This window comes from Diadema setosum, chromosome 14 (genome assembly GCF_964275005.1).
Source record: "Diadema setosum chromosome 14, eeDiaSeto1, whole genome shotgun sequence".
NCBI lineage: Eukaryota > Metazoa > Echinodermata > Echinoidea > Diadematoida > Diadematidae > Diadema > Diadema setosum.
In genome coordinates, this window is record NC_092698.1 from 20,583,874 (window position 1) to 20,607,457 (window position 23,584).

At 37.3% G+C, this 23,584-nt stretch overlaps 1 protein-coding gene across 1 annotated transcript; it reads right to left on the reverse strand.

The window, feature by feature from the left end:
• Positions 1-2,946: 2,946 nt before the first annotated feature.
• LOC140238053 (protein NATD1-like) lies at positions 2,947-6,964 on the reverse strand. Its single transcript, XM_072317975.1, has 3 exons — positions 6,787-6,964; positions 4,664-4,782; positions 2,947-3,787 (listed from the first exon to the last, which is right to left on the reverse strand). Exons 1-3 carry the CDS (start codon positions 6,956-6,958, stop codon positions 3,662-3,664), a joined length of 417 nt encoding a protein of 138 aa, XP_072174076.1. The 5' UTR covers positions 6,959-6,964; the 3' UTR covers positions 2,947-3,661.
• Between the last annotated feature and the right edge of the window lie 16,620 nt (positions 6,965-23,584).

Sequence of the window (23,584 nt, forward strand, 5' to 3'; positions counted from 1 at the left end):
CTGAGGAGCAAAAAGAGAAAAGCACACAGATTCTGAAGAATTCGTACAAATCTCCCACCTCTCTGAAGAGAGAAAGGGGTCATCTCGCGGCTATTGCCTACAAACTACGTCAAGAGGAGAAAGTATCAACGAGTTCAGGGTTAATGGATCATAAGTTGTTCTCCAAACCTGCGAAAATGAGCATGATGGTTCTCCTAGCAGCACCTGGACCGCCTGGTCTGGATAATAAGCAGTAACAACAGAAAAGCAGCTAGAACAGAGTAAGCTGTTTATGAACAGTATTACAGGAACAATGCCATAAACAAGCATTTAATAGACTTCCTCAAAATCTGATGGAAATACCCAATTCAACGTCAAGGTTGAGTCTCAACCTTCCAAGGAGAAGCCTGGATCTATAAAGAACACAACTGATCTTTCAAATCATGGAGGAGTATGAACGTCTAGCAGCAGAGGATCATTCCGCGGAGGCCCTCCCAGCCTACGCCAGGCCTTTCTCTTTCAGTCCAATGACTGCGAGAAATTTTTTTGTGCCAAAACAGCTCACACCCGAAGCCTTTGCCCTTGGAGACGCTAACCTAAATGACCCAGAGTATACACAAAAATTATTGCAGAAGAACATGATGCAAAACGGGGTAATGTGAGGATGAAACTGATTGCTATTGATAAACTGTGTGTGGTGGTCAGGACCGTGGCCACAGGTCCATGATGACTACCCTGGACCAGTGCAAGGAAAGATGTTTCGTATACTGGTTGATGCTCACACAAAGTGCCCGAGGTGCACACAACAAATGATTTCATCAATTATGTCACTGTTCTGCTCAGCATCTTAGCAGTATCTTTACCACTCATGGTATTCCCTGTACATTGGTGTCCTGACCAACAATGGACTGGATTTTGCAAGTGAAAATTGTTCAAAATTGATGAAAGCAAACGACATCCACCATATTAAAAGTGCACCATGCCATGCTGCCATCACAGATTTATTGGAAAGCATAGTACAGACATTGCAATGTCCTTACGCAAAATGTTGATTCACACTTTTTAACATTAAAGGCATTCACTAAAATGTCGGAAAATATCATCTCTCCATCAGAAACATTTTTCAAAAATGTGGAACATTAAAAAAAGGTGCGAATCAGGTAGAGATAAAATTCAACACAAGTTTCCAAAGAAGGAACAGAAAAAGCAGTCACCAAAGAGAAACAGCTAAAGAATGTGACAGCATTCAACTGCTTACAATCACCAATGGCTTGCTGTGTGAAATCTTTAAAACCTTTTGTCTTCTAAAAGTTATATTTTCCATTATATTCTTCAAACTTGTTTACTGGAGTGGAAAAGGCTTTCACAATCTAAGAGTTCTATCTGTTGTTGTTTTTTTTCTGAACATTTACATTTGTGGCTAAATTTGTTTTGTTTTGTTTTTTTCTCTGAATGTGAATCTGCTACACAGCAATGCTTCATTCATCTAAATATCAGTATTTTCAGAATCACATCAAATGGTTCATATACTCACTGGTATCATAGAGCACTAAACTGCTACGCTAATCCTGACCATCACTCTTATCATATATCTTAATACACATATAAATCAATCTTTATAATTCTATATAATACATTGATTCATAATCATATTCAGAAGGCAGGTGACCTTGTTTATAGAAAATGGGCTTAAGAGTACATAGAATTATACTGTATGTGATTACCAAATCATCAAAAGAGCATTCACTATCATATTGTGGGATTAACGTAATCGATTTGGTTCATGCACTTCCTACGGCAGTTGGTATTACCTCATGTTTTTGTTGTTTTTTTTTCCAGTAATTCATATGAAATAAATCAAGAACTAGAGAAGCACTCTGAGAGCGCAGACCTCCGCCAAGCATGCAGCTCATTACCACCACTGATCTCTTCTTCCATGGAGATATCAGTGATTTCCACCCATACATTGTGTGCTGAACGTCGCCCGATTTCCCAATATACAGTAGAAACCTTTGTTACATCATAAACCCTCAGCTGCACGGTGCGCCTCGCCCTAACAGAAACTAGAACACACACTTTAGTGCGCGCATGCAGTTCATTGACCCTACCTGCCAAAATATCAAAAATCCTTCATAAATTCCCCCAAAATTCTCGGATCACTACCAAAATTTAATCATCTGTTACTTGTACCATTCTAAACCATTCCTGCAAGTTTCATCCAAATCCGTTGACTACTTTTAGAGTTATTTTGCACACAGACAAACTAACAAACGAACACACAAACAAACGAACAAACAAACCAACAGTAACGAAAACATAACCTCCTCCCTTGACGGAGGTAATAAAAGTCAGTGGCAGTTTGAGCTGAAATATGTCATAATGCTACATTGGCACCAATTCGTTCCAAGAAGATGGGAGAAAGGATATGTTATTTATGATAATCTGCAGGGTTGTACACAGGGTCCATTGAAATTTGAGAATTTCATCAGCGTAACAGGCAAATAAGGGGATCCCAGATAAGATTACCTTGTATTACATTAAAGGGATGGTACAGTATTGGTGGAGATGAGAATTGAGCTTTTAACTTTTTGCGAGATACCAAGAAAACACTTATGATATAGTACGGAACATGCCATTTTAAGAGGAATTCAAAGTTTATTTGATGAAAATCGGGTTTGGAATGACTGAAACATCCAAAAACAAAGTAAAACAAAGCGATCATAATAAAGTGTGGGTCCCACGCTTTATTAGAATCGCCTTTTTGGGGATATCTCAGCCATTTCAAAACCAATTTTCATCAAATAAACGTTGAATTCCTCATAGAATTACATGCTCTTTCATATTTCATACGAGATTTCTCATTATCTCACAAAAAAATGTTAGAAACCTGAAATTAGGTCTCAATCAAAACTATACGATCCCTTTAATAGTGCCTTTTATTAGAGTACCGTAATTTCTCTAATCCAGTCATGCCCACATTTTATAGCCATTAAAACTATGTTGAAAAGAATTATAAAAGAATGTGGTAAAAATGTCATAATCATTTTCGTGTTTACCTTGCTTCGTGAGACAACAGATTAGCTTCATTCTTTCAGTTACTACCACAATGATAAACATCTTCTGTACTATTGAAATAATTATGATTGACAATATCTACTGAACTCAACCAGTACTCAACCAGCTGGAGAGACAATGCAAGCATTCATGCATGTGTTCTCTGCAAGAATGCAATTTACTGTTTATGCCACATAAAAGGCACAATATGAACTCTTTGGCATCTGAATTGCCCACATACACCCCTCTTGAAAAAAAAAAAATAAATAAATAAATAAATCACTGAACTGCTAAAATTTGCTTTCATGCCAGTGTGTATTTGTAGATGAGTCTACGTGTTGGGAGTGGGTGTGTGAAACTGTGTGTTTCTTCAATGGCTTAATTAATATCATTTGTCTTAAGCATACCCGTATTCTTCAATTTTAATCTCTGATCATAGTGAGAAATTACAGTGTCTACTTCTGCAGCCAGAGTTTGATATCACCAAAAACCGTAATACATACTACAGGAGTAAGCCTGCTTAGCACTCCATGCATGCACATTTGATTGAGCAGTACTTAATGATCTTAATGCAATACTGAGCTGGTGCTTGGTCATCCTCTGCTACACACTGTCCCTGAGGTTAGCACTACCGAGAGGTGGGTATGCTAACTAGGTCCATTCTTGTCTCGGGATGTTCCCTGTAGTACTTCTGAAGGTAGGTACATGTCAGGATCATCTTCGTTTCATGTGATGTGAAGTGGCCAAGAGCAGCCTGAAGTCAAAGAATTCAATGGGGAAAAGATTATGTGTGATGAATTAAACATAATGCAGCATCAACCATATACATTCCTGAGAAACAAACAATCCATTCAAATCACTTAAATTAACCCTATTTAAGACAAAAACAAAAAGCCACATTGAAAATGGCAAATATTGTACACAGAACTTATCCACATTTAAGATTCATTATTGTCACATTACAGACTTCAATGAGACTTTTCTCAAGAAAAGATCACTACCAGCACATACAATTAATGAAATGCAGATTTGACTTTTGAGTGGGAGTCTTGCAATGTGCAGGAAAGGACTCTAGACTTTGTGCAAAGAAGATCCAGGTTGTGATGCCAGCCAGGTACAAACATCACTGGATTTCTAAGATGTTTCCACAAATACCAGTACTGTATGTCCCTCTTGAAGAAAGTGTTTACTGCAACAACCACCTAGAAATGCTAGGGTTACTAGTAACAGCAGGAGCCCCTATTCAAGGAGAGATGTGAACATAAGTGAAGAATCTATCCTGGGTTGATATGAAGGACACTGTTATTCTTATCATTATTATTACTACTTTGATAATTATGATGATTACATTGTACTATCTGATGACCAATACAAATAAGTTTAAAATCATCATCACAGTACTGTCATTACCACTACTACTGCTGCTAGTAATACTACTACTACTACTACTACTACTACTGCTAGTAATACTACTACTACTACTACTACTACTACTACTACTACTACTACTACTACTACTACTAAGGTCTATCTATCTACTTTCATAACAATCCTTATTACTATGATCATCATCATCATTAATACCAATACATATCATGGATTGGGCTCTCCAGTCCAATAAGGCACGCACCTTGGCAAGCTGGCCGGCAATACCCCTGCCACGGTATGAAGTGGGTACACCTGTGTGATGCATGTCTACCGAGCCGTCAGTCAGGACATCATACTGTAAGACAGCCTTGTCAGGTGGGTCTATAGAGTGAGGTAGATGAGAGATCAAAATGTGTCTGTTAAAGGCACATAGTCCTGATGGGTTAGAGGGTGCTGTTGGATGATACTGCCAATCACCATTAGCATGAATACGAAGATTGCCGAAGTTGAGCTGTAAGTAGCTGTGAGTAAAGCGCGTAGGTGTTGCTAGGTAACATTGCCTTCGTTGTCTTCTCTGCGCATCATGCAGTGTGTAGTTATGCCAGGAAGCGTGCTTATGTGCTTCTTAGTATGACATCACAAAAGAAGTTTGCTAAAGCTGTCATTCCCCTCAGCCGAATCATGAGCCGAACGGTGATCGGACCACTGACTACAGTGGATCGGACTTCTTCAGACTCGAGGAAATGGGCCAAAGTGTAAGCGCTAAAGAGGAGTCAATAGCATAGGTCTCTATAGGAAATTTGCACAGTGCGCCCGTGTACGCATTTGACTAAAACATCGTGACCATGCGCCTTTAAACGAAAGTGTGTCAGTGATAAGACATCCTTCAAAACAATTTGAAGACCATTTGAACAAAATACCTGCATTTAGAGACAAATTGGTGGCTGGAAAAGAAGTGGTGCTCCTGCCTACATGTAGATCAAAGAATGCTCAACCAAATTTCTGTATTAAAATTACTTTATCGGGAAGGCTTCACTGAGCTGATAATAGGTCCAACAGTAGGCAGTACTGTACCTCCACATCCATGTAGATACGTGTATATCTCAAATTGATCCACAAAACCAAATTGCACCAAAATTATAGGAAATAAATTTACTTCACAGCTTATTTCCAATTGCTCACAAAGATTATAGAAAGTTGAAAGAAGTCTGTTGAGAAAAGCATTTGTGTGTGTGTGTGTCTATCTGTCTGCACATGGTTGAACATGCAATGTACAATGTACATTGAAATAGCTCACCAAGTTAAGAGTGAGTTGTTTTGAGTGACACTTCCAGATATACAGATAAGATTATGGCAGTAGATAAGTTTGGCTCAGTCAGTAGCGCATCTTCCTCCCAATCCATACGACCTGGGTTTGTTTCCCCAAGTCCAGCTGAACAATGTTGTGTCCACTTGTGTGTAAGCATATCGTTCTGTCTAAGCTCTAACATTATTTAAATTGTAAATTCTAGTTTATGTCCCTCGGACAGGATATAAAATAATTTAGAGGTTCTAGAGTGTATGTGTGAGAGAGTCACAACTCATGCAGGTAAAAGATCCAGCTTCATTCATTCAACACAAAGAGCAGGGTGCTGTGTAACCCCGTCGCAGGGCGCTGTAACACAGTAACAGTGGTACGTATTTACGGTACGTATTTGTCCGTATGGGGTCGCTGCTGCGGTTAGGTGCTGTGCATGTATGACCCAGTGAAGTAATTCAATCTACTGGGTTATTGGTCACATCCAACTTACTGGATCCCATCAGATACATGTAAACAATGGAAGACAGTAGTAAAATTACAGAGCCAATGCATGCAGCATGCTTGCTGCATTTTACCAGTAAATTTATTAAGTTACAATTTGTAGGTCACTCAATTTTCCATTGGACTTTGGCAATTACGGGAGAGGGGGTGGAAAAGTATATCTAAATAGATCTAGCAAGATACCACTCATTTATGGGGTGTTGGTCAGCAATACTATATAATTCCCAGAGTCTAGGACCCCGTCTTATAAAGACTTGTGATTTAGTTTAATATCAAATCAATCACAACTGAACTTTACAATTGAATGCAAATCCATCTTATAAAAAATAATTGAAATTAAGACGGAGAACTGCAATCAATCAATCACAGGTTGCAATTGATTGCAGCTTTCAAGAGATTTGTGATTGATTGATTTCTATCACAAGTTTTATAAGACAGGGCCCAGACGAAGGGTGTAGACCTAATCATCATCATCATGATTCTCGATATGGAAATATGAAAAAGTACCAACGTAGATACGAGTATATGGGACTAGCCATTATGGTTTCATCGCGATCGCGATGTCGCATGACTCTAAAACTTACCTAGATCGATGCAAAACTCGTGTTCTTTCGAGTTATGGACTACCTCGAGCGATTTATGTGATGTCTGTGGATCATTTGTGCTTGCCATGTTCCTATAGGATAATATCCTTGCAAAATGAGACAACCTGAGCTGTTGAGACGGGGCTCTTGTCAAAATTGCACCGAGAACCATGTTTAACGAATCTCTCCTACCTCGATCGCAGATTCGCAGTGAGCTAGTAGCTCTGCTCGCTGTTCATTGTTCAATCACGCCCCCTCGTGTACTAGTATTGGACGCACCTGGTGCAGATACACCAAACGAGACAAGTTACGTAATACCACGGAGGTGCCACCTCCCTGGTAATACAGTTTGTAGTGATATGCACTGTGTACTTTTGTGCGTCATTTCTTACCTCCCTGTTTTACTTACGTTACTTTACAATGATGATGTAAGACAATGCCTGTTCATCGATCAAAACTACGTCTCAATGTTCATTGTGTGGGAGGACAAAGGACAGAGGTGTTCGAGAAGAAGTGGTTCATAAATAAGATGATGTTTTTGTTGTTGTTTATTTGTTGTTGTTGTTGTTGACCAATTATTTTGTTTAATCTATTCTTTAAGCTATTTTACAGAGATTGCTGAGATGAAATATTCAGGAAGACTATTTCACAAGTCGACAACCCTGCATTGTTGAAAAAAATCCTAACATCAAGTCGAGAATACTTTTTATCGACTTGTTTGCAGGATGAGTTAGGCAGGAGCCGAGAAACTGGAGGAACAGTGGTTGTAGCCCCCCCCCCCCCACCCTATTGGGCCCACACACACACACATACACACACACACACACACACACACGCACACGCACACTTTTTTTTAGCTTGGTCACAAAAAAAAAGGAACAAAAAATGAAAGAAACCCACCCATGAATGGTCCCGCCCCTGTTTGGTATTACTAAAGAGAGTTTCAAATTACGTTGGGCACAACCACGCATATCCGTTCGATAGACCTAATAAAAGAATTATACAGTGAAAATTATGTTTCGTTAATGATCGAGCATCTGCACCCAAGGCCCTTTTGTCTCTTTGAGATCGTCATTGCTTAAAGTTACTACAAAATAATGCGAGAAATGGTATATATTCTTTTTGTTCAATTTATAGAGGAAAATTGTAGAGATTTGTGTGCACGTAAATGGGACTGTTAGGCGATGACATAGTCACTTCATATTAGTTGCAGTGTTAGAGTGTAGCATCCATGGAAACAACCTGTTATACTATAATCGCGAAAAGACTTTATCATCATCATTATCATCATAATCATGTTAGTTATGCTAATGATATCAATAATTTTTGTTATAGTAATAGTAATAATCATTATTATTATTATTATTATCATTATTATCATCATCATCATTATTATTTTTATTATTATTATTATTATTATTATCATCATCATCATCATCATCATCACCAATATCATTATCATTAATACAGTACTACTACTACTACTACTCACTACTATAACAACAAGCAATGAAGACAACAAAAATGATCATGATAATGATATTGATGCATCAGTGTTGAAAAGCTATGTTGTGTATTTTGTTCAAGTGATCGCAGTGACGGATAATGCTCGTTATTCCGAAACACACAAAAATCCATGCAACTAGATTTTCGTTAATCCGAAAATGAAATAAGATTCGTTATTCCGAAGGTTGAGTCTTTTCTTCAAAAATGAAATTAAAGGTTCGATATTCCGAAGGTTTGTTAATCCGAAAATTAAATGATCTGGGTCGAAGACAGGCGGGACGTCTTCCTAGACGAGTATTAATGCTCATTGTCTTGAGTAGTTCTTCCAGATCCACTTCTCACCATGGCACGAGGATCGATTTACTACTGATATCATATTACTTCTCAGTAAGTTTTTTTTTTGTTTTTGTTTTTTTTGCTGATTGAAAGAAAAAGAATGTTCGTTTTGTAATACGTATGTTGAAACTTTAATACATCTTTGAGTGAGTGTCGATATGTTGATAGATTGTAGGTTGAAGTAAGAGAATGGATTAATATTAATGCTGCATGGGTTAGAAATAACATTTACGAGCACAGGGAAAATGAAATATCTGTTTGATTGTTTTGGGGGCGGTATTAACATTTCGGCATTGAATTGTATTGAGATATGAAATTCATGTTTGTAAAATAAAAAAAAGAATAATTCCTCGTTTTAATTTATGTTAAGATAGTATAAGAGAAAACTATGATAAGGAAAATCATTTAAAGAATATATAAGCTGCAAGTGTTTCAGAAAAATTGGTGTATGTTTAGATACCTGTTCTCTTGATATGATATGATATGATATGATATGATATGATATGATATGATATGATATGATGGTCTGAGTCACGATGATATTGCCTGTTTGTTTGTTGTTTTTTGTTGAAATTACTTTATTTGGAATATTATGATGTATTATGTGAATATGTTTAATGTAGAATAATAAATATCCCAGTTGGACAAAAAAAAAAAAATATTTTCCGGTCATTCTTAGATTTTCTGAGAGCCTTGCGAAATATGATTTCATATTATGGAGGTTCTCATTCGAACACAGATATAGTCATACAGGATATTGTCATGATAACAATGATGCATGGCCATTTTTTAATGTCAAGATGACAACAATAACAACAAAAACAATCACTCGATACATTCCTATTTCCCGGAGTGCTTGTGTTCTACCTCTCCGCATAAATCAAGCTGCAATGTACTGTAAGAGATAATGCTATCAATAAACAATTGGGTTTTTTTTTTTATGCACGTAGAAATTCTTTTGATATCATAACACCCCTTATCATACTCATATGGCATTATTATCAATGATTGTAGCCATAAGTATTTTCCTCAGTATAGGTTATGACCTTAGATTCTTCCCGTCTTTGGGGGGGGGGGGGGAGACCATTGATCTTTGACATTGACCCCCATGAGATATAAATGATTATACGTATTTAAATGTCTATGGATAAGCGTTATCTCATATATCTATACTGGTCAATCTGATTCTTTCCGGAAAGTAAATATATACCAGTCATAATATCCGTTTCACTGTTGACTATTCAGTTTTGCAGTTTTGTTTTACTTGATATTTTTGTAGCCGCCATGACATCCGCCGAACCGTTCGTAAAGATAGCCTTTATCTTCTGCATGATTTTTTTTATTCTCTTGCAATCACTCATTTTCACAAAAAAAAAGTGTGAGCAGCTAATATCATATCCATCTGGTAATACCGTGCATATCGCAGATCACGAGTTGTAAAAAAAAAAAAAAAAAAAAATCACAAATATCTTGTTCGTTGGGTCTGTCTGGAGTAATGCCTTTAGAACCTCATCTTTGTAGTTGATCTATTATTCTACCATACGATATCTCAGTTTATCATCGGTATCATTACCTGCCACCATCACCACCACCAAAACCACCACCATCATCATCATCATCATTTGTACGGGAGGGAAGGATAGTCATGTGGATCTCCTGGTCAAATCTGCGATGAATACTAAAGACTTTCTATACAAACTATATAATTGTATTTACTTGTTCGTGTGTGTGTCAGACGAAAATTAAATGTTTATGGGCCCAACCCCCCCAAAATAATAAATAAATAAATAAATAAATAAATAAATAAATAAATAAATAAATAAATAAATAAACAAATTATACATATTATACATATCATCCATACCATTTGAACTAGAAGGCAGCGGTTGTTGTCAGTGGAAATCCATTACATGTTTCATTTTCACTTTCAGTTTCAGTAAGTTTTTTTTTTCTCCACTCGTATAAAACAAAAATAAGTATGACAATATCAAACATATTCACAAGTCATGGACATAATCACAATATCTAAATTGAATCATAATATAACGACAGTAATTTGAACACTTCATTGGATTTCGTTAATATAACAGACATTTTATGATCACAAGATATTTTGAAGTTTCACATATGGTTACGATATCATTTCGTAAATTTGATGCAGTAATGATGTCATCGCCTCATACTACCCTACCGTCGGTGTAAGACATGTGAGACATGCTAAAAAAGCCAATTAATTATAGATTGGCTACCACAGTCCCATTCTTTTACCAAATCATGCTAAACGATTGTAGGTTTGAACAACTACATGTCCAGTATGTGCACTTACTTGAATTCCTTCATCGCGTATTATTGTCAGAACGAATTACGAACGTAATGCCTAAAGAAAATTAGACTTGTGAAGATATGACAACACCTCCCGCATCTAATCTTCTCGTCTTGTTTGATAAGAATTAAAACAAAACAAAAAAGATAGAAATGAATGAATAACTTTGTTAAGATTGTATAACTTTGTATTTGCTCAAATGATTTCGATTAAACTTCACTGTGTATATTAATTTCAGTATCATAATCGCGCTTCATCTATTTATTAATTTTTACATGATCTATTCCAGTGTTTGCTCGTCAACTTCATTTTCCCCCATGCATGCATATTCGTATCTTATTCACGTGTAATTGCGCCTCTCTTTCTTTTCGTTTATTCTTCGTTCTTCCTCTCAATCAATATTGAATATGTAGTAGCTACGTGACACAGCCGCTTTCACTTCCTTTTACTGTACTGGCCTGGCGACGTAGTACTGGTAACCGTATCATGAATCACTCGAGCTCTAGTGTAACACCGAGTGATTAAGCAAACCCACATTCAAGTTTGCAAACAATGTCTATCGTGTCAAAACGATCACATTTCGTCATTCCGAATGTTCCTTATCCCAACATTGAAATAAGGATCGTTATATTCCGAAGGCTCATTATTTGGAAGATTCATTAATCCAAAATAAGAGAAGGTTCGTTACTCCAAAGGTTAGACAATCCGAAAATGAAACAAGGTTTGTTACTCCGTGTATAGATTTGTTAATTCGAAAATGTAAAAAAGCTTGTCAACGAAGGATCGTTAATCTGAAAACGAAATAAGTTTCGTGATGCCGAAGGTATGCACTTTCTTTTCATTTCTTTTTTGATAAAAGAACATCTAGGTATTATGGTTTTGTTTTGTTTTTTTTTTAATAACGAGCGATCGGAATTACGAACATTTCCCTCTGAAACAATCTATAAATTATGATTTTAGCTGTTTCAGGTTAATCACTTCGATTGCTCAATTACTCTCAAAGTGCATGAAAACTGTATCGAAGAGGCATGGGGATAAATTATGCTGTTTCGTATACATATTAGACGATTACGACTCAAACAAAATTAGATGGTTGTGCAAATTTTTGTGTGAAACAGAATAATATCACGAATATTCCTAATGTTAACGCCAGCTTGCTGTTCACTTGAATACTACTTGTTTCGAGTTTTGTTTATAGTCAGTTATGTACCATCACTTGCTTACCCTTTTTTACATGGACCAAGCGAAACAAGTAAGTTTTACACAGAGTGTAACTCTTGAGAACTAACTCCTTCAATCTGATAGAATTAGAAATATTAGCTCATTTGATCAAAGTTTTTGTTTCTTTTTGTTTCTTGTTTTGTCTGTTTGTTTTGGTGTAACTCAAATTTCGTTTGTTTACGACTGGGCTTGAAAACAGCTCGACACGTCGACGAAACCAGACTACAACTGGTATCGTTGAGCAGTGAGCCCTCTACTGTTGGCACTGGCTCCTTCTCGCTAAGTGCCGTGTACTAGTATGTTGTGGAATGATGTATGAATCCTATCAATATACCTCAATTACAGGGTGCCTCCACAATACCGAATTGTAGGGGTAAAATTGAGCTTCGACAAAACAACTTTTGTGTCTTTATTATCGAAGTTGAAAATAACACCTCAAAATACTATGCTACTTATGATAGATTGATTAAGTCTCGAACAATACATAAATAACAAACTAAAACTAAACCAAAGCTGGATCTCTTCATGCATCCACCCCTCAGCAGTTCACATGAACTGGTCCAGAATATACCGGAAGTAATACAGTGGTCATTGACGAAGAAGGTTTCGATACTGGCAACATCTCCGTGATGTGAGTCTGTGGTGGCTGAAATTGTGACTCGGAAGTCTAGGGAGTTTTACTTGATTTTCATATGTCACTGGGACTTACACAATTTACCTTTCGTGCAGAAGATTGAGCATTGTTTTTTACTGCTACTTCAGCTGGGCTAGTGGTGAATTTGCGTTCATCAGCAGGAGGAGCATTTCATTCTTACGAGAAGAGAGGTAAGTGCCTATCCCGTCCCGCTCGAATTGCAGCCTACGTTAGGCAGGGTCCCTCGGCCTCCTCCCTCGCAGGAGCAGCAGCGCAGGGAGCAATCTCTATCGAAGATGGATTGATAATATGCGCGGGCTAGATCATAATGCTAAAGCTCGTTGGTAGATATAAAATACAAATTAAGCCATTGTTTAGATATGTTCTTTATGTACCCCTCCCCCACAAAGGTAAGAGAGATATGTAAAAGCTGGAAATAATATTTCCAACTGTATAAAGTGTGTGTAAATTATTGCTTGTTGAGGTGACAGAAGTTGAGAAAACGAGGTCCATCTCTGCTGGGTATGGCCATGCATGGGACTGGAGCCCTGGATTCCACAGTCTGTGAAGGGTAACATTCCTGAGTCCTTGGCATGGCTTGGGTTACCAGGGATTGATGTACGCAAAATCATCAAGGGCTTGATGTACCAGCAGAACCTTTTTTTCTTCTTCTTCATTTTCACTCTTTTCATGACTCATGCAAGTTCTCAATTCTGATCAGGGTTAATGAGTTAATTCATCTGTAATGTGTGTATTTCACATCTAGATCAATACAAGTACAAACTGTAATTAATGTAAGTGTAAGTGAAGATGCGTTTGGTTGAAGAAGTATCGGCACCCACACCAAGGTTCGACCTCCCGTGCCAAGGTTTGACCATGCGCAAAAGCATGTAGGTTTCTACATACATGTACAACCTGTGTAGCTGGCGGTCAAATTTTAGATGGTGTTGTGGTCCAATCATGGTCGGCTTGCGTCAGGGAATCGAGGGTTTCATACAAATTACAAATAGCAAAATCTGCTATAAACATCAATCCCCACGTACCACATGACCCCAGGCTAACTTCATACAACAAAAACTCAAAAATAGTGAGCCCACTTAAGGTTTCCATTTCCGGACTCGATAAGGCTTGCAGATATTTTGCAGTTTACTTGTAACTTGTTACTTGTTTTGTGTGTTTGTATCATGTACTGTTGCCTGCTTTGTGTATTTACCATGAATGATAGGAGTATTGGTGTTGCACTGAATCGTCCTTTAGTATAGAAGTACATTTCAAATGGAAGTTTGTAAACAAGCTCTCAAAAATCAAAATACACTTAAATGTTGTAAGTTGAGATTTACAATTCATGATTTGTAATTCACGGCAAGTCATTCACAGTAATGATTTACTTTCTTGCCTTGAATTGCATCAAATAATTACATTGTTTGTAATTGTTTGATGTTTGTTTCTCATTTTGTGGACCATAGGCATGGAATACTTTGGCAAAGGAATTCCGATCGATCTTCAGTGTCAATTATCAAAAAGAATCTCAAAATGCTCCTATATTCTTTATGACCTAGACATCGAGATGATTTTACTATATAAAATGCATTCAACTTGATTGGAAATGTGCATACCGTACATACAAAAAACTGTTTATCATAATTGATATCATTATTAGAATTGGGACTTTTTCGTAGTCAATAATTCTTTTGTTATGATAAGTTCAGCAGATGAACTGAGCCTTGGGTATAATTGATATCAGTTGAACAATTATTTACTATCAGAATTACAGAAAGTTTATTAAACCAGACACAGAATTGTTGCTGTTTTAAAACCTTTAAGTGCTAAATGCCAAAGAAAGGCAAGAGTTCTTCAAACAAGCAAAGCACAGTTTGCGTGATATGAGATGAAAGGCTACCTCTGTCATGATTTTCATTGAGAACGAATCCTTATAAAGATTCTGTGAGATGTACTTTGATTTTTTTTTGGTACAATCACATTATTTCCATCTAGACTATTGAGTTATACACCAATAAATGGGATCATAGGATTAGGAAAACTTTCAGAATTAGTGTAAACATAAAGTATATGGATGTATTCCAACATACACATTACACTGTATGTGAGCAAAAACATATTTTTACATTTTTCTATCCAACACGAACAGGTTTCCCACATGTAGGGAGTTTGGGGGAAAAGATCTTTAGCAATTTTCCCAGTTTGGTTTCTCCAGCATTGACAAATAGATTGATTTGAAGCTTTTTACTGCAAAAGTGTGCATACTAGTGGATTTGAATATGAGTATTATAATGCTGTTACATGTGTCCATGTTTTTGTTAAGAACTCTTGCAAGCATGTTATGAAAGAATACAGAAGATGTTACCTTTGACAACAATTCAAGAATGAAAAAAAAAATGCAGTTAGCCCTAATTTGAAGAGGAAGTCATTTTGAATGGATATTTCCTGTGGTGTTAAGACTCCTGTAAGTATAAACAGAATATTCTTTCAAAAGCAGGCAGTTATTAAAACCCAGTAGGAAGTTCTGATCATACTGTATGTCCTGTTTTAATAGCTGAACGATTATGGAAAATTACAAAGTTTTTTGTGTCCTAATTTGTCTTAACATAGCTAAAATTCCTTAAATTACGAAAACATAACTTGTATTAGAACTAGCAATTCCTGATTGTAATTTTTTTTTAATAGTATTTACAAGAAGAAAGTTAAAAGACCATGACAACATTTTACATTTCTTGGATAGTAAGGCAGATTTTACAGGCCACTGTTGTAAGGAGTGCAGATTGGGTACCTACACAAGTATGTAGGATGCGATTAAAACATATTTACAACCATGTTGTTTAATGTTACTATGGCATTGATGTTTTCATCTACATTGTACTCTATTGAAATGGAGCTCTTACAATATTATAAGCATATGTTATGAATTGTAATTGATCTATGTGTGTATTTTGCTAATGCATTTTAATGTTTGCCATGTGTGCCCTTTATGATTAAAAATTGAATACAAGATTTTTGTAAATAATGAATTCTCAGTGTGGATATTGAAATATAGAAGTCGCACATGCACAGATATGCACATGCATTCATACACATTTGAAAAAAAAAAAAAAAAAAAACTACTTAGCTAAGCCAATCACAAAGTTTTGATGTGATGCAATGCAAAGTGAAAATTGGGATGGGAAAAGTCCAGTTTTCAGCAAAACATATTATGGTCATTATCTTTCATGGCTCCCAAACCCATGTGCAAGATCCATCATGTTTTTTGATTGCAAGTGTTAATGTATTGAATGTCAGTTTCAGTGATATTACCAAGCCACCGTATGGTAATGTGACTATCAATGGAAGAGGTTCTATATGTCTGATTTTGTATAGTCCTCAACTGCAAATTGTGTAATATACACAGTTTATTCTTTACTGTATGTATATGATATCTTTTGTCTGTGGGATACACATAAACCTTTTTAGTTTTCTGTTTGCTCTAGACCTTTGTTTGAGTTCACCTTAGGTTTAAGTTTACCTTTTTTCCCTCTTGTAAATCTCTTCCCTTTTAACACTATTTCTGGTTCATGGGATTGTTTATGTTTAGCAAACAAGGTTTGGGGCAGTGACTCAGCAGGTCACAATGCAAGGCCCTTCCCTTTCTCAGTCTAAACAGCTGGACGGGAACCTAGCCAGTGTACATGCAGGCTATGTTGATGACCCCCAGCTGTGTTGGCTGAACTCCGTGCTGCTGCTGCTGCTGCCCCAGTAGTGCTCCCTTTAGGCTGTACCTCTCACCAACACACACAGTGAGAACGGATGACGAGAGTAGCTCTTCTTTCTTTTCTAAGCATGACATTCTGTTATATATGACAATTCAAGCCACTTCATGCCTTGGACAGCCTACTGCATAATCTTGCAAATATGTCCATACTATTGTATATTGCACCGTAGTGTCGATTGTAAAAACATCAAATTGGACTGACCTCCATGTATAATTTACACTAGTTTTGAAGAAAATACTGTAGTGTAATATCGTTGTACACATTACACCGAGGTCTCAGACCTGCACAAACAGCCCAATGATACTCTGATTTGATCAAATTCACATTCCATAATATCTGCTGGACACAAGGTCGCCTTCATGAATTCACTGTTTGCCTCTCTGATGGTGGCAGACTAATGGAGGAGTTTGCTGATTGTCAAAGCAAGCATACAAAACACAATGATAAATTGCAATGAACAGAATAGAGTAGAGAGTTAATTATATTACATGCAGTCAGGCGAAACTACACTAATAGCTCCAGAAGACAAATGTGCATTGTTCAGTACCTGCATGTGCCTTTGAGTGTGTTTGGCTATTTCTTTTGCCCATCTGTGTGTGCATGGAATCGGGGAGGGGAGGAAATTTATGAATAACTGCAATGTTTGAAATGAAGTAGGTATCCAGCATACATGTAACTCTAGTGGTTTACTCCTGTTTATATCATACACAAATGGCCAAAAACATGTTTAAGAATAGAAAGAGGAAATATGCATTATGCTCTTTAGTAATCAGTAGCTCTGGTCCCCTATGTAACATTGACAGTGATTTTCATTGAAGTCTGAGCATTATGTTCTACAGTAAATACGTTTGCAGGTTGAATGTTTCAGTGGTGGGAAAACTGCAATTCTCTCTGTGTGGCCATTGAGATTTCATCGGTGTGGGAGGTTGTTTACAATCACTGCATAACATACTTCCATTCAGCAATGTTTATCCATGTGGAATGATATGTTACATCTGTGCAGGCTAAAAAGACACCACGTAAATGTGCTGAGAATGGACAAATATTCTGAAGAAAATGCGATGTCAGTTATTGTGAATTCGACCATGCAAAAATATAGAAGCGTAGTGTTGAGACTTACGGAAAACCCAGTTCTTTTGTTACTAATAGACAATGATTCCCCCCCCCCCAATTTTTGATAAGAGCACATTTTGATCATTGAATTTCATTTTATGTATTTGTTCAAAGAGACAATGTCTCTCATTTCTTTTTTATTGTGGAATGTAAGTTTCATGTCATCTGTGTTCATGTGGGTTTCCTGTGGTGTGTTTGTGTGTATAATGAACAGAAAAAAAAAAAACAACTCTCAAACCTCTATTGTATTTCAGTCTAGTCAATCGATGTACAGTGTGTAATATGTAGATTGAATGTTGGGCAAAACTCGTTTGCATTGATATCTTCAAAGCTTTGGGAATCATGTCATGATTTCCAAAGATATGCATTTTTTTTAGGAATGAAATGGTCGAAATGAAGACCAAAAAGACGAGAGAATATGCAGATTGTACAGGAATCCCACAGTGCACCTTCTCAAGCAAAGAAAGTGATTTTCAAACACAAATCTGACATGAATCATCGAAGCCTCTGTTTTGTCAGATCACGACAACAATTTTTGCAGAACCCCCCCCCCCCCATCGCATGTCCAGGGGCTGCTTTTTCCATTTGATACGTAATGCTGATTGAAATTGATTGATTTCCTGCTCATTCAGTGCCGTGGACATGAATATGCACACCATTGTACAGACAGACAGACATACAGTACACCCACACATTCACACACACACACACTCATACTCACACACACATGTACAAATTGTGCATACTATACAAACGCTTTCACGTTATATCTCCAGGCATACAAGACAGTATTTGGACATCGTTTTACTTGTTTTTTCTCCCGTTGGTTGTGAAAGGGTTTTCCATAACTGAGATGGGCCCAGCATTATGAATGACCAGGGAAATGGACTACCTCCCTGGAATGACTAAGCAGTATTTTATGTTTCAGTATTTGTTTGTTTGTTTGCTTGCTTGTTTGTTTGTTTATTTGTTTGTTTGACACAAGATTGGCTAAATAGATGATTCAGTCAGAGGATTAGCATTTCTTCTTTTTTTTTCACCCTCTGAGGAAATGTCAAAGGGGGACAAGGAAATATCAGCAGGTGGACATTTTATCTCGGAGGCACTCTCCCAAATTCCGCAAAACACAACAACAAAAACAACAGACTCTTCTTCGGTGTGCACTGTGGAAGACTCTGAAAATGAAATGTCATAGTGGATGTGCTTTTCAATCGTGCTAACTAACATTTTAAAAGTCAGCATTTGCAGGGCACCATTTGAAGTTGAGGTGTGCAAACTTTGTCACTGTTGTTGCCTAACTGTATAACTAAAAGTTCTTTGGGAAGCAGAGTCCATTTTTTTTTATACAAAATCATTAATGTCCCCAGTGGTATTTAATAAGAAACAAAAATTTTGTGATTTTGTTAGTTCCTAGAAGTGCCATATTGGATTTCTAGCTGCTCTTAATGCAAATTATCATGTTAATGCTGAATGGAATTCAACAGAATTAGTTGACTTGAAAAGTTCCTTCTTTACATCCTTATTTTTTTTTTTTGGTCATGTGACAGATACACTCTTAAAGGGAGCAGTACTTGTACATAAAAGACCCTCATGTGACCAACTTTCAGTCTAATAGAGGCTAGGCAGAAGACTTAAGAAAATGACAAGAAAAGAACCGAGTTTAAAAGATTACATCTTCATCTTGAAAGTGTGCCACATTGTGGTCAATTTAATTGAGAGGAAGGTCTTCCATGCAGATGTTTAATACCAATACAAGTGTTTTCGATACAAAAGTGAAACTTGGCAGTATGTAGTTCTCATTTGATTGCTGGCTGAAATTGTATGTAGACTATCTTATTTGTGTATTGGTCTTTGAAAAGACAACTCAATCTGTTCCGCCCACTCATGTATTAGCCTGAGATGTAGTCAGGAGACAATCTCTTTTCAAGACTGGTGCATGTGCCAAAGAAACATTGCGAAGGCCTATACACAGCCTTGGAGCCAAGGTAGTGCTGTCCAAACTGCCACAGTGATACCCTGGTAGCTCTGAACAGTTAAAGCCCTGGTCTGACATGTATTGTCACACTGCTGCTACACTTCTAATGACGAAGTTGACTACTGGTCACCTTGTAAGATGCAGTTCTGCCTCATGTTAAATTCTACTTTAGTAAATAGAGTAAAATTCCGATGTCCGGAATGGTAGAGCTTTCATCAGAATCAGACCAAAAATAGCGAGTAATGGAATTTTTAAGTTTTCATGTTTTCATCAGTAATGTTAATGTCAATCACATTCTCAAATTGGCAGCTGGTGATGATCAATGTCATCACCTCACAAGTCTCCAAATGTGTTGTACTGTATGTACACAAATCTTAGGTTGATTTCCTATTTTGGCATGAATCAATAGAGATTGAGATGCAACAGCATTATATAAGCATTGTACAATGTATTTTTGTAACTATCTAGCAACAATAACTTTCAAGGGACAGTGGCTGCAGTTGCTAAATCATAACTTTCAGGGGACAGTGGCTGCAGTTGCTAAATCATCAATCAAAAGAAAAAAATATTAAAATGATGTTTTTGTGTAAAACCTGCGGAAGTGCAGTTATGTGATGACATCATCACCTCTTCCAAATTTGCATATATTTAATGAAAGTGTGAAACATTTTATAGATTACATACATTTATCCAAGTTTTCTGTTTTTTTTAATGAAATTTCTGTCATTGCATTGAACATATGGAGGAATTGCACTTTATCTTTATTATGACAGAATTGTTTGAAATCCAATCTATTTGAAATATACTTGCACATCTAACTCTGTACGAGCTGTTACACGCACTGCCTAATGTTTTTGTTCAGGTTTTCACTGCATAGTCTTTAGTAGTGTTGTTGAAAATACATTTCATTGCAGGAACTACATGTATTTGAGAGTTTTAATGTGCTGACCAAGACACTGGCCAAGTGAAATCCTTGTTCATCTGGTATTGAAAAAGACTGTAAAATGAGCCTATTTGAAGAAGAGAACATGAAGCATGAATACACAATGTAAATGTGAGAAGTTACAATGTAGATGGTAGATAGTCATGCAGTGTGTACGCATGCACCTTGTGCATTATAGGCAGTTGACATCCCATGCGATGTTATCGAATTCCCAAGTGTGCAAATGCTGGCGAACTGGGAGATTCGGCTGCATGCTGTTGATACAGGAGTCTGCAGGAATATACATTGGCCGGCATGAATAGTGCCGTGACGTATCTAGGGGGTTCATCGCCACTGATATTAACGAATGAGGCCCATCTCCGCGATTGCTGTGGAGCTGCTGGGATCATCATGGGCTTACCAGATGCCAGTGAATTTTTCCAGCATCATGCCAGAATTCGAAAGGAAAGGAAATCCGAATCCATAAACTTGAGCCGGGCTAAGTGAGGCTGATAATTCCAATGATGTATAAAACACAAAAAAATGATGAATTAAAAAAAAAAACAAAAAAAACAAACAAACAATGTCAAGATGAGATGAAATTAATCACAATTGTCTATTATACAAATGATGCACAGGATAGAGTGCGTTAGTGGAGATGTAGCGCACTCGAGGGTATTTACAATTGTGAAACATGCACGAGGCAAAGCCGAGTGCATGTTGCACTACATTGTAAATACCCGAGAGTGAGCTGCATCTCCACTAACGCCACGAAATAATCCTGTGCATCATTTGTTTTATAAAATGGGTCGAAAACTAACAGCATTTTTCATGTACCTTTGTGGGTCAATACCAGTCAGCTACATGCAGCACTCGCTCAAGAGTCAAGATGTCCGAAGATGTTCGTCCCAAACATTTACGCACGTCGCACTCGGAAATCCCGCACATATAAGTACTGTACGTATAAGAGTATACGTACGCCACACATGTTATGCACACAAGAAAGGCCGGCCGGCAGCGCAGCCCGAACTAGAAATTGTTTACAGGATTGACAGCGCGTATAGTAGCGTGCGACGCACTTGTAACAACTGATTGAGTGCGCACTGCTCGTGTAAACATTGTGACGTCAGGCCGTGCATATTAGTGAGAAATTAATACACGCACACGTGACTCATTTCAGCGCTTCCAATTGGCTACATTCTTGAACCCATTTTATAATCATTGATAACACTGTTTGTATTAAAAAGCTACATGTATTTGTTGATTTATGATTTTAGGGTGTGGAAATCTATGGTATGTAAAAATTGACTAAATATAGCAATATGATTATTTATGTTCTCACACAACAGGGTGTACCATTTTGTATTAAGTCACTTTCAGGTAATATGTTTGTTTGGAAGACAGAATAACTTTGACCATGAAAAAGAGGTTTACACTGTACACTGACATTGTGTACAAGTGGTCATGAAGAATCTTCTAGTTGTTGAATGATGTGCATTCTCATGCCTACTATAGTTCTTGTGTCAAGTCATCAGGACACATACTAACACCTGTAACGTCAAACAGAATGTGGCCACCACTTGTTCAGTACACCAGGGACCTGTTGCATAAAATGTTTAGCCTGAGAAAACCCAGGTTTTTTTTTTTCTGTGTTTTAAAAAGTCAGTTGCAGAATCATGCTAACCTGAGTTTTCAGTTCTTTACCAGAGTTTTTGTAACATAAAAAGTTTGATGCAACAGGCCCCAGTTTTGTGACATTCGAACATGTAGGCTGTCTCAACCAGAGAACATATCTTTGCTGTTTGCATGCCAGACCACAGCAACAGTGAATGCATGAAAACTGGATTCCAAGTATTTTACGGCAGTCAGTAGGAACTAATATAAAAAAAATCAGTTGGCAAACTTTAAATCAGGTCTATAGAATCGAATGAGGAGGTACATGTGTAGTTGAATGCATCATTTAGTGGTAATGTTTTATGTGGTTCCTGATTCTGCAAGTACTTAGAGGTATATGGAAAGGACACTAGTAGTCTTGTGATGATTTCTTTGTTTGAAAGTGTGTTGAAAATGTGTGCCTCATTCACTGCTACATAACAGAACCTTAGTAACAATACCAAAGTTGGCTTGAAGCAGAACAAAGGCAGGAGCTGCAAGTTGTTGTTTAGAGATGACAGCATATATTGTAAGTTTGAGCTTTTCCGAAAATTGCTTGAGATGAAGTAAATGTTTGTACTTTCACCACTGCTGTTTGTCTAAGTTCCTACTTCTAGTTTCTGTTAGCAGGGAGATGGGGGAGGGGGGGGGGGGGGAGGGGGGAGGATGAGGACCAGGATTGGTTGTTTCTCCAGCATGTGGAATACAGTGTAATAAACATGGTATGCCAAGCTTGTGCCCTTCCTGCTCCCATTCCTTTTGATTTTCCTCCAGGAGTGAAACTCTGCCCAGGGCACTCTGTCCTCAGCGAGGTCTCCCTGCCCCAATCAACCACCTCCCCCCCCCCTTTCTTAAAGATGCATTACACGGTTTGGTATCAAAAATTATCTTGGATAAACATTGTGAAATTAAACTTGCACAGTTTGACCATTAGTGAGGGTGACTCATTATGAATGAAAGCAGCAAAATATGATGTATTGACATCTGTCTCCAGATGGGTTGTAGTATTCACAACTTTTTTGGAGCTGTTCCCCTCATTTCAAGAGAGATCCTTTATACAAGAGTTGACTATCCTTTATGCTACAAAGAAAAGTATGCACAGTACTGATTGCAATATTTATCATCATCATATGTACACATATATTGGTGTACCTATCCTGATGCTAGTCGCCTTTTCTGGATGAAAACAAGAAGTGAGAGTGAATCTTTCTGAATTGGGCTTCATTCCATGACCTCTCATTTTCTCTTTGTTTTTTTTTGGGTTTTTTGTGTGTGTAAGAATTGTCTTTTGGCTATGAAATATACATCTATGTATTTGTACATGTGCAGTTTTTCATTTTCAACTGTGAGA